The following is a 12,230-nucleotide window of genomic DNA, read 5'->3' on the forward strand; positions in this document are numbered from 1 at the left end:
AGTTTGCAGAAGTCTGGTGTCTCTGTCCCCGCCTCTCAGCTGTGCTGGAACATGCTCGATGATAATATGGTGTAGATCAGGGCCGTCTTTCCCATTGGGCACGATGGGCAGTTGCCCGGGGGCCCTAGGACCTAGGGGCCCCCGGCCCAGCCCAATGGGAAAGATGGTGGCCGGGGTCCGGGAATCCGCTCACCCTCGCTGGGGGATCCGGGCAGGGGGATCAGGGCGGTGGCGGTAGCTAGAAGCCTGATTCGGCGAAGCTCTATTTGCCGGCGGGGCGGGAAGCGCTGTTGCATTTGAATAGACTGGCCGGACGCTGATTGGCTGAATTCAGAAAATCAGCATCCGGCCAGTCTTTGAAAAGGCAACAGCGCTTCCCACCCCACCGGCAAATAGCGCTTCACCTCCTAGCTAGCAGTGAATTTAATTTTAGGGGTCCGTGTGCCGGGGTTCTGATCATCCTCACTGGGTGATCCGGCAGGGGGATCAGGGCATCGGTGGCGGTAGCTAGGAGCCCGACGCGGCGAAGCGCTATTTGCCGGCAGGGGGGGCGAGAAGCGCTGCTGCATTTAAAATGACTGGCTGAATGCTGATTGGCTGAATTCAGCCAATCAGCATCCGGCCAGTCTTTTCAAATTCATTAGCGCTTCCCGCCCCCGCCGACAAATAGTGCTTCGCCGCTTCGGGCTCCTAGCTACCGCCACCGCCGCCCTGATCCCCTTCCCCAGCGAGGATGGTCGGATCCCCGCCACCCGGCCACCATCTTTCCCATTAGCGCTATTTGCCGGTGGGGCGGGAAGCGCTGCTGCATTTGAAAAGACTGGCCGAACGCTGATTGGCTGAATTCAGCCAATCAGCGTCTGGCCAGTCTTTTCAAATGCAACAGCGCTTCCCGCCCCGCCAGTTAATAGTGCTTTGCCACTTCAGGGCAGGCTCCTAGCTACCGCCGCTGCCCTGATCCCGCTGCCCGGATCCCCCAGCGAAGATGATCGGATCCCCGGCCGCCGGAAGCTGACTGGCTGCCGCACGGAGCCAGAGAGGTGAGGGTTGGGTAGGTGACTGTGGGCTCCTGGGCAAACTAATTTGGGGGGGGGTCCAGTGAACTAGGTTGCCCAGGGGCCCTTCCTAATGTTAAGACGGCCCTGGTGTAGATCGCTTAATTTGTGATCGGCTTCGGTGAAATGTCTTGCGACAGGGTGCTCTGAGATTTTTCCTTTCTCCTTGTTAGTCAGGGCTGCTTTAATAGTTGAGCGGTGCATTGCTGCACGTTCCCTGAAGGGCCGGATGATCTTGCCCATGTATCCTTTGGAGCACGGGCAGGTTAAAAGGTACACGACGTGTGAGGTGGTGCAAGTTACCAAATGGTTGATTTTAAATGTGCCTTGTGCTGAGGGTATGGTGAATGTACTGCCAGTTTTCATGGATTGGCAGGTCGTGCACTGGATGCACTTGTAGCATCCTGGTGGTTTCCTCAAAAAAGTGCCCTCAGCTGGGGTCTGGTTGCTGTTGTATCCAGTGATGTCAGTATGGACGATGAGATTGCGTATGCTTTTATTGCGAGTGAAACAGGTCATCAATCTTTTATTTCTGAAGCAGGGGAGGCTTTTGTCAGTGCCGACTATCGGCCATAGGGCCCGTGTAGCTCTGGGTATGACAGGGCTGGAAGTGGAGTATTTGTTGGTCCAGGGTATCACATTGCTGTGGGCCCATTCTTGCTTCTCAAGCAGTGCCTGTCTGGACATCCCTAGCACCCCTTCCTTCTGTTGCCTTAGTGTCTTGCTGTCGTAGCCTCTGGCCGTAAACCTCTGCACAACCAAGTCAAGGGCCTCCTCCATTTTGTCAGGCTCGCTGGTGATTCTTGCACTGCGTATTAGCTGGGATTTTGCAAAGCCCTTCTTCAGTGCCATGGGGTGATGGCTTGAGGCCCTCAGCAGTGTGTTTTTGCTGGTGGGCTTGTAGTATACAGATGTGGCCAGTGAGCCAGCTTGCTTGGTCACAAGTACATCTAGGTAGTTGATGGACTTGGTCTCGATCTGAGTGGTAACCTTTATGGGTGAGCTTCTGTTGTTATATATATATATATATAGACATGGGTAGCAGTGGCACGCACTCGGGTTTGCACAAACACAGTCAGACTACAGCAGTAGTATCCTTGAAAACGGATTAAACTCCGAAACGTTGGATACTACTGCTGTAGTCTGACTGTGTTTGTGCAAACCCGAGTGCGTGCCACTGCTACCCATGTCTATCTATCTCTCTGTGTGAGCACCCCAGTCATTACTTTGTGTTACATGGAGTGCCATTCAAAGTATATCTCTATATATATATATATAGGATAGGGAAGCAGAGCGGCACTCCAATAATAAAGTTGCACCGGTGTCAGGTCCATATAGTAGAAATGCAGTACACTTACCCCCCCAGACGAAGGAGTTCAGACCGGCACTCAGTCAGGGTGAAGAAAACAAAAGGTCTCCCGACAGCTGTTTCTACTGGGCTCTGCCAGTTGTCAGTCTACCCTGATGACAACTGGCAGAGCCCAGTAGAAACAGCTGTCGGGACAGCTGCTGTTTGTTTATGATGCACAAGAAATAAACCTTTTGTTTTCTTCACCCTGACTGAGTGCCGGTCTGAACTCCTTTGTCTGGGGGGGTAAGTGTACTCTATATATATATATATATATATATATATATATATATATATATATATATATATATATATCTATATCTATATCTATATCTATACAGTAATAGAGAGGTAATATACAATATAACAGTGATTACCTTGGTTAGAGAACCCTTCAACCCTTCAGACCAGTACTGTGTTTCCATATTAGTCTGAGTCCCTGACTGTCTATTTTCGTCTTCTCAGTTTGCGGGAAACCTCTCAACTCTCTGGTCCAAATCAGCCGCATCATCAATGGTGACAAAGCAGCTCCTGGGAACTTCCCGTGGCAAGTTTTAATAAGGAAAAACGGGCGTGGTGGCGGGGTGCTGATTGGAGAGCGCTGGGTAATGACTGCTGCACACGTCATAAGACCCCAGAATTATGAATTCATAGCAGACGAGGATGCCAAAGACTTGCACATTTTTGTTGGCGATATAAATGTTGACAATATAACTGAAAAAGGCGCTTTACTTGTGAAGAGGGTTCATGTGCACCCCAACTACACTATACACAACCACAATAATGACATCGCTGTGATCGAGCTGCAAGATCCACTCACTATGGACGAAAACGTGTCCCCCATCTGTCTACCGGAAACCAGTGAAGATGTTTTATATGAATCCAGGTTATTGGGTTATGTGAGTGGGTTTGGGATGACAGAGGGAAACAGACTTTCGAATGATTTGCATTATGTGAAGTTGCCTGTTGTTGAGCGGAACAAATGTCAGCAGTATTTAGACAAAAAGCAAAGTGAACCTAAGGCCTCACCCGAAACCCGATCACAGAAGTTCACAGAGAACATGTTCTGTGCTGGCTTCCCTGATATTCCAGGTCGGCAGCAGCAAGACTCATGTAGTGGGGACAGTGGAGGCCCATTTGCCGTCCCAAACAGTGACAGGTGGGTGCTCACAGGTCTCGTGTCCTGGGGCATTGGCTGTGGGCGTGGCTATGGTTATTACACCAAAGTCGACAATTATATGGATTGGATTGGAGGCTACGTAGGCAGATGATAGGAGGAACAGTCTTACCACGATTTAAAGGCACATTTAAAATGTACCTAAAATTTACCTTTTTTTTTTTTTTTTATAAATGCTTAATTGCAGAAATGTAATTTAGAAATATAGGGGCATATGTAATAATGAATGAATTTGCTGGTGGAACTCGGACTGTTTTTTAAAGCGGCAATAATTTTTAAGGCAAAACCATGCATGGAAATGATTGTCGGTTAAAAAAAAAAGTCCAAGTTCTGTTAGGGGGGGGATGGGGGATGGGACGACTGTGTGTACATAGCCTCCTGACGCAGAAGTGCTGATAGCCATCTCTGAAATAAAAACATTTGGTCCGTCAGGGGGCTACCCCCCCTTGCATCCGCCACTTACCTCACAAATTGAAGCAATATGCTCCCATCTATTATAATGCATTAGTGCCTGTATATATACTGTATTTTAACATATTACAGTGTATTAGAGACATTAAAAACGTATTTTATGTAACAATATAGCCTTATGATTTATATAATAAACTCTGGATGTCGTCATGCCCTGGTTATATTTATTGCTTGTTACAAATCTCCAAAATGTTAAATGACATACTGGGTGAAGCAGTTGTACAAAAACGCTATCAGTGCACAGAGAACATTGCCAATAATATCAGCTGCAAAACCTCGTCCAGTTCTGTCTCTCCAGATATTCTAACCTTAACGCCCAGTCTATATGTACACAGTATATACATAAACACAAATAACCCCAACCGCGCTCAATGAAACAGTAGCAGCACCTACAGATCCGAAAGTTTTAGAGATTAGGGAAAGGCAGTTTGAGAGTGCACTAACAACAAATAAACAAAATAGATAAATTAATAATATTTAATAAAAATTCTATATATTTGATGAACAATTTGCATTCGTTCTCCCAGAGAATGTCGCTACATTCTCTGGAAGAACGAATGCAAATTTCTCCTGGTCCCGAGCATTTCAGATAAGGGACACTCAACATGTACCTGCATCCTGATGTTTATTTATTGGGAGTGCCACCATATCGCTACAATATATATGATATGGATAAGAGGATGACTCCTCTTGATTAAGGTGCTGTGTGCACGGAAACGGCCGTCGAGGAGACGTGAGATGTAACATACTTTAATGTATCTGCCTGTTGGGTGTCAACATTTGCTATTTTAATGCTTCAGCACGGATAGGAATATTCTAATAAATATGCATAAAAAAAATCTAAAAAATTCTCTTTCTGAGACTGGTACTGGTCTTCCTGTTGCCCATGTGGATTACAACAAGAAAAATACCTTTATATATATATTCATATATAGGAGAATACCCGGGACAATCTTCCTCCTTGGGAGTTTGGCCATGGTGCCTGCCTTAGAACACTTAGCAGTGTTCAATAATTTCAGAAACGATGAGAGGCAATCACGGGTCAGTTTGATCCTAAATCAGGTGGAGGACGCCAGTTAGGTGATCACCTCCGCCTGATTTATTATTGAATTATTATTAAATTATCCTAATGATGTAAACGGAAGTACCATACATGGCCTTCCTGACCAATTGATTGCACTATAAATGAGCACTCAGGCCGGAATAAAGGGGCGTTAATGACGAAACGCACTGAGAGGCCTCTACCTCACCACCAGCACAATATCTTTTAATACATGAAAACTTTATTTGTAATTTTTATATGCACTTTATTAAGCTCCTCATTTAATTTGAATTGGAGTTTTCCTTTTTATTATATACCACTGCACATGCACTGGAGTGATACCGTCAGGGCCGGTGCAAGGCAGTTTGGCACCCTAGGCAAAACTTCTAATAATGCGCCCCCCCCCCCCCCCCCCCCCCACCCAGTTTCGTTAGGAATAAAGTATATATATATATATATATATATATATATATATGTTTATATATATATATGTTTCTGTGCGGGAACCCGGTGCGCAGCAATGTACTTCAAAGTATCCCTCACACACCTGTACCCCTGTCCTGCACGCTGCTGTTTCCCTTACTCACATGTAACCAGGCCCTGCACCCAGCCTCATCCCTAACACATGTTCCCCAGCCCTGCACCTCCCCCAAACCACATGTTCCATCCCCAGCCCTGCAACACACATGTCCCCCAGCCCTGCACTTTACCCAACACACATGTCCCCAAGCCCTGCACTTTACCCAACACACATGTTCCCCAGCCCTGCACCTCCCCCAAAACACGTTCCCCAGCCCTGCAACACACATGTCGCCCAGCCCTGCACTTTACCCAACACACATGTTCCCCAGCCCTGCACCTCACCCAAAACACATGTTCCCCAGCCCTGCACCTCCACCAAAACACGTTCCCCAGCCCTGCAACATACGTCACCCAGACCTGCACTTTACCCAACACAGATGTTCCCCAGCCCTGCACCTCACCCAAAACACATGTTCCCCAGCCCTGCACCTCCCCCAAAACACGTTCCCCAGCACTGCAACACACATGTCACCCAGACCTGCACTTTACCCAACACACATGTTCTCCAGCCCTGCACCTTCCCCAAAACACATGTCCCCCAGCCCTGCACTTCAACCAACACACATGTTCCCCAGCCCTGCACCTCCCCCAACTCACATGTCTCCCAGCCCTGCACCTCCCCCAAATCACATGTTCCCCAGAGCTGCAACACACATGTCCCCAGCCCTGCACTTCAACCAACACACATGTTCCCCAGCCCTGCACCTCCCCCAACTCACATGTCTCCCAGCCCTGCACCTCCCCCAAATCACATGTTCCCCAGAGCTGCAACACACAAGTCCCCCAGCCCTGCACTTCAACCAACACACATGTTCCCCAGCCCTGCACCTCCCCCAACTCACATGTCTCCCAGCCCTGCACCTCCCCCAAATCACATGTTCCCAGAGCTGCAACACACATGTCCCCAGCCCTGCACTTCCCCCAACTCACATGTAAAACCATCCCTGCACCTCCCCTCCCTCAAATACATAAAGTATGTGCCAGTCACCTTTGCTGTATGTCTGGATGATCTGGCTGCTGGCAGGATCGGATCTTGTGCTGGAGGGGGCGGAGCTACCAGACGATCTCTGTGAAGAGCAGCAGCAGCAGGAAGCAGAAGAGCAGGGACACAAGCCTCATAACTGCCGGCTGCTGCTGGAAGCTGAGCCCAGCAATCACCCACAGAATGCAGTACCTGCTCCCAGGCCTGGGTAACAGCATTCCAATGTGCAAAATGTGCTGGGGGAAGTGTCAGACACCCCTACAACGCACGAAGACCAGTAAAATACTTAATTTACATGATCATGGTACTGGGGCGCCCTCTAGTGGCCAGCGCCCTAGGCAGCTGCCTAAAGCTGCCTAGTGGTAGCTCCGGCCCTGGATACCGTTTGGAGACCATCCAGGGAGATCCTGGTAACCTACATACAGATAGTGGTAGATGCTCAATTAGTTCAGTAGCATTTCCCAAGTGCATGAGGGAGGGGTTAAATACTGGGTAAGTAAAACAAGACATTTTTTTCCCTCAACACACTGAGCAATGCTAGTAACCAATCTAGAACACTACATGATAATAGAATTCAGAGATATTGGTTACATATACCTGCGCAGGTGTATGCTATGCCCCCAAGCCGCGTCAAGGCTTCTCTGTATATTGGGGGTCCCTAGCGCTATATCTAGGTGCAGGGTGCGGCACCCCAAAAAACCATCATAAGCTGGGAAGCCCAGCGCGGCATGCCAGTGATATACTAAGTGTTAATAATTAGTGATAGGAAGCCGAAGCTATATAAAAAGAGAGAGATAAATGAATGCAATTAAAATAGGATAGAGATAGTGTTAGTGAGGGAAAAGTGTTAATAGAATGTAAGGGCATGCCGCACTAAAGCCACCCAGCCCATCCAGTCCAGGAGCACCGCACCCCACACCACCGTTACCCTAAATTGGGTCTACGATTAACCAGCAATCCTGGTAACCAATGAGGTCCTAAAAAGGGTCACTAAATATTTTTGATGGGCACAATTATTTAAATCACATGGTACGCATATTAAGCACTATCCACAGTGAAGTCACTTACCTATTACACTATTTCTAAGTATCTTACACCTTGAGACAATACAACAACGTCCTATAAGGAGAACAATCAGCAGCCACCTGTCACTCAGGACTGTGTTTTAGGAGAAGGACAAGTACCCCTTTCTCTCTCTCTCTCTCTCTATACATATATATATTCCATAGGCAAAAAAAACACCTTATGGTTTTACATGCCCCATTAAGGCTTCTTAGACTTGAGCTGAGATTTCACGACATTATTGAATTTCTACCACTCAAACAAGCAATGGAATTCTAATCATTCCTTGCACAATACAGATATGAGGCGGAATGTTCAAATTCAAACGTTTTTTAAAAGGGGCAATCCCTTGGCATTGTTTTGCTGGAGCACAGTGCGCACCCTGTGTAATGAGCAAGTAACACTCCTAGGCAACGAGCATGTAACTCCCCCTGGCAACGAGCATGAAATCCCCCATGGCAACCAGCATGTATCCTCCTCACTTCTGGCAACGGGCATATAACACCTGGCATCAAGTATGTAGGTAAGCGGCAATTATGTGGCATACTCATAATGTTGCCAGTGTCTTCACTGCAGAACATTGCATCCCTTGTGTGTGGGATTGTCTTATAGGTAAATTCAACTTTGTCACAGGTATACGTGCAGACTATCTCTCTCTGCTGTAACATCCACATGCTTTTGAACTCTATTGGGTACATTTGCAAGCAAGTGTCTTCACTGCAGAACATTGCATCCCTTGTGTGTGGGATTGTCTTATAGGTAAATTCAACTTTGTCACAGGCATACGTGCAGACTATCTCTCTCTGCTGTAACATCCACATGCTTTTGAACTCTATTGGGTACATTTGCAAGCAAGTGTCTTCACTGCAGAACATTGCATCCCTTGTGTGTGGGATTGTCTTATAGGTAAATTCAACCAAATATCTGATCTGTGTAAATAACAACAGTACCTTGCCTGTGTGTAGTGAGGCATGTATTTTTTATTCTAAAAGAGATATAGTATCCTGGAATGCCAGAACTGTTTTTGTAAGCCACTTTTATTGCTCTGTATAGCAGGGGGTGGGGACTGAGGGTGTAGATTCTTCCAATTATTGGAAATTGGGAAGAAGGCATTGTTAGAGTATATTAGTTCTCATTGCATACGGCTGTGGCCGGATAGGCTGTGGCCATAGTTTAGCTGTGGCCCTGTATTGAAGTGGACCGTTTTAAAGTGGGAAAACAGAGTCATAACTACAAGCGTTATACCTGCGTTACAGGAAAACTGAAGGCAAACTACTACAAATCAACAAAAACACACATGGACTGCATTGATACCTCAAGAGTATGTAATTCATCTCCAATATGCTCTCTTTATTTCTGTGTTATGCAAACTCTTGTATGATTTGAAAAGTTCTGATTTAATGAATTGTTTGTAATTGTTATTACTTGTTTGGTGAAGTTGTTCAGTGAAGCATAGTTTAGTGTTGCATTCTGCCTGATGTCTACTCAAACACAGTGCAAATTATCTCCTTTGACCATTTGGCCATTAGTGTTCAGGTGTAGCCTGACCTGAACAGACTCACTATATTCTTAGAATTAGTGACCTGCAGCTTTTCTGAACAGTAAAAAAATAAAAACAGACATTGAACAACATCATCAAACAGGTAATTTCAACTTTAGATTTCAATTTTTGTACTGTATGAACATGGCTAGGAATAACAGATGCACAGGCAAAATGTTTAAAACTATGTGTGCAAATGCTAGAAGCCTAGGAGACAAAATTCCTGATCTAATAGCAATAATGACAAGGGATGACCTAGACATTGTGGCTATCACAGAGACATGGTGGAATGAGAACCATGGCTGGGACGTAGCTATACCAGGATACAATTTATTTAGGAAGGACAGAATGGGAAGAATCGGAGGAGGGGTAGCAATGTATGTAAAGAAAAACATAAATGCTACTTTAATACAAAATATTGAAGAAAAAACTGAGGCCCTTTGGGTGACCATAGAAATGGGGGAGAAGGACATTATTCGTACTGGGGTCATCTATAGGCCACCAGGCCAGGGGCAGGATTTGGACAGGAGCCTATTGCTTGATGTCACTAAAATGGCTTTAAAGGGAGAAGTCATAATCATGGGAGACTTTAATCTACCTGATGTGAATTGGGAGGAGTCTTTTGCAAGATCATCTACAAGTGGCAAATTTCTAAATTCCCTACAGGGAGCCTCTCTCAAGCAATTGGTGAGGGAGCCTACTCGCAAAGACTCAATATTAGATTTAATACTCACAAATGGTGACAGGATATCAGACATATATGTGGGTGAGAACCTGGGATCCAGTGATCATCAAGCAGTATGGTTTAGTATCAAGTCAGGGTCCAACTCCAGTCACTCAAAAACTAAGGTGTTGGATTTTAGGAAGGCTGACTTTGCAAAAATGGGGAGATGTTTAAGCGACTCATTAGCGGATTGGACGAACTTGAAAGGAGTGCAGGAGAGGTGGAGAAAATTAAAAAGTGCAATACTAAAGGCAACGGACCTTTGTATCAAAAGGGTTAAGAAAAGTACCAGGAAAAGGAAGCCAGTGTGGTTTACAAAAGAGGTATCAACTAGTGTAAAAGCAAAAAAGATGGCCTTTAGGACATACAAGCAGACTCAAAATAATAATGACAAAGAAGTATGTCTTGCCAGACGCAAAGAGGCTAAGAAAGTGATCAGGCGTGCCAAGGCACAAGCTGAGGAGAAAATGGCTCAGTCGGTAGATAAAGGAAACAAAACTTTTTTTAAGTATATAAATGAAAGGAGAAAATCAAATGGAGGAATAATAAGACTGCGGACAGACACTGAGAATTTGGTGGAGGGAGACAAGGCAATTGCAGATCAGCTAAATAATTACTTTTGCTCTGTATTCACTATAGAAGGAGAAGGGAAGGGACCACAGTTAAGTTGCAAGGACATTTATAAAAATAAGGTAGATGGAGGTACATTTACTAGGGAGAAAGTCCTAACAGAACTTTCAAGACTGAAAGTGGATAAATCAATGGGGCCAGACGGAGTGCATCCAAGGATACTAAAAGAACTAAAAGATGTGTTGGTAGCGCCATTAACAGATTTATTCAACCAGTCACTAGATACAGGTGCAGTTCCAGAGGACTGGAGAAAAGCAAATGTAGTTCCACTGCACAAAAGCGGAAGCAAAGAAGAAGCAAGTAACTACAGACCAGTGAGCCTTACATCAGTAGTAGAGAAAATAATGGAAACACTATTAAAAGAAAGAATAGTGGAATATCTTAAATTAAACAACTTACAGGATCCAAAACAGCATGGTTTTACTGCAGGGAGATCATGCCAAACAAGTCTCATTGACTTTTTTGACTCCGTGACCAAAATACTAGATGAAGGGGGGGCTGTAGATGTGGCATATCTAGACTTTAGTAAGGCATTTGACACTGTCCCACATCGCAGGCTGCTAAATAAACTTGAAAGTGTGGGATTGGATTATAAAACAATTAAATGGATAAGAACCTGGTTGCAGGATAGGAAACAGACAGTTGTCGTAAATGGAGTGCATTCTATGGAGGGACATGTTACCAGTGGAGTACCCCAGGGATCTGTACTTGGACCAGTGCTCTTTAATATCTTTGTCAGTGACATTGCAAATGGTATTGAAGGGAAAGTATGCCTTTTTGCAGATGATACAAAGATATGCAACAGAGTAGACACACCAGGAGGGGTAAATCAAATGACTGATGATCTAAGTAAACTTGAGAATTGGTCAAGAGAATGGCAACTACAGTTTAATGCTAAAAAATGCAAAATTATGCACTTGGGACTCAAAAACCCAAAGGCTCAATATAGTATCAAGGGTACTATAATGGAAACTACTGAGGAGGAAAGAGATCTAGGAGTCACTATTTAAAGTGACTTAAAGGCAGGGAGGCAATGTAACAAAGCAATGAGGAAGGCTAGTCAGATGCTTGGTTGCATAGGGAGAGGAATCAGTAGCAGAAAAAAAGACGTAATAATGCCACTTTATAGGTCATTGGTACGACCTCATCTGGAATACTGTGTCCAGTTCTGGAGGCCATATCTTCAGAAGGATATAAATACATTGGAGAGTGTACAAAGAAGGGCAACTAAAATGGTTCATGGCCTACATCACAAAACTTACCTGGATAGACTAAAAGATCTTAACATGTATAGTTTGGAGCAGAGAAGGGAAAGGGGGGACATGATAGAAATCTTCAAATATATCAAGGGTTTTAACATAGTACAGGTGGGAAATTCTCTTCAAAGGAAAACAAGTAATAAAACACGAGGACATGCACTGAAACTGGAGGGAGGTAGGTTCAGGGGAAATGTTAGAAAGAATTACTTCACAGAAAGGGTAGTGGATAAGTGGAATAGCCTCCCATCAGAGGTGGTAGAGGCTAAGACAGTAGAACAATTTAAACATGCTTGGGATAGGCATATGAATATCCTTACAAAGAAATAAGGATTAAAAAGGGTTGAGTTTACCTGAAGGG

At 45.1% G+C, this 12,230-nt stretch overlaps 1 protein-coding gene across 3 annotated transcripts in view; it reads left to right on the forward strand.

Annotated features, from left to right (window-relative positions):
* The window catches only part of LOC146009400 (complement C1r-A subcomponent-like), a 61,342-nt gene extending 57,141 nt beyond the window's left edge, over positions 1-4,201 (forward strand). For all 3 annotated transcript variants that reach the window (XM_083149722.1, XM_083149724.1, XM_083149723.1), the window contains one exon: positions 2,869-4,201. In XM_083149722.1, coding sequence (XP_083005848.1) covers positions 2,869-3,674 — 806 coding nt within the window. In that variant the 3' untranslated portion in view covers positions 3,675-4,201. The remainder of the gene's footprint in view (positions 1-2,868) is intronic.
* Positions 4,202-12,230: the final 8,029 nt, after the last annotated feature.

Source organism: Crinia signifera, chromosome 6 (genome assembly GCF_055691185.1).
Source record: "Crinia signifera chromosome 6, ASM5569118v1, whole genome shotgun sequence".
NCBI lineage: Eukaryota > Metazoa > Chordata > Amphibia > Anura > Myobatrachidae > Crinia > Crinia signifera.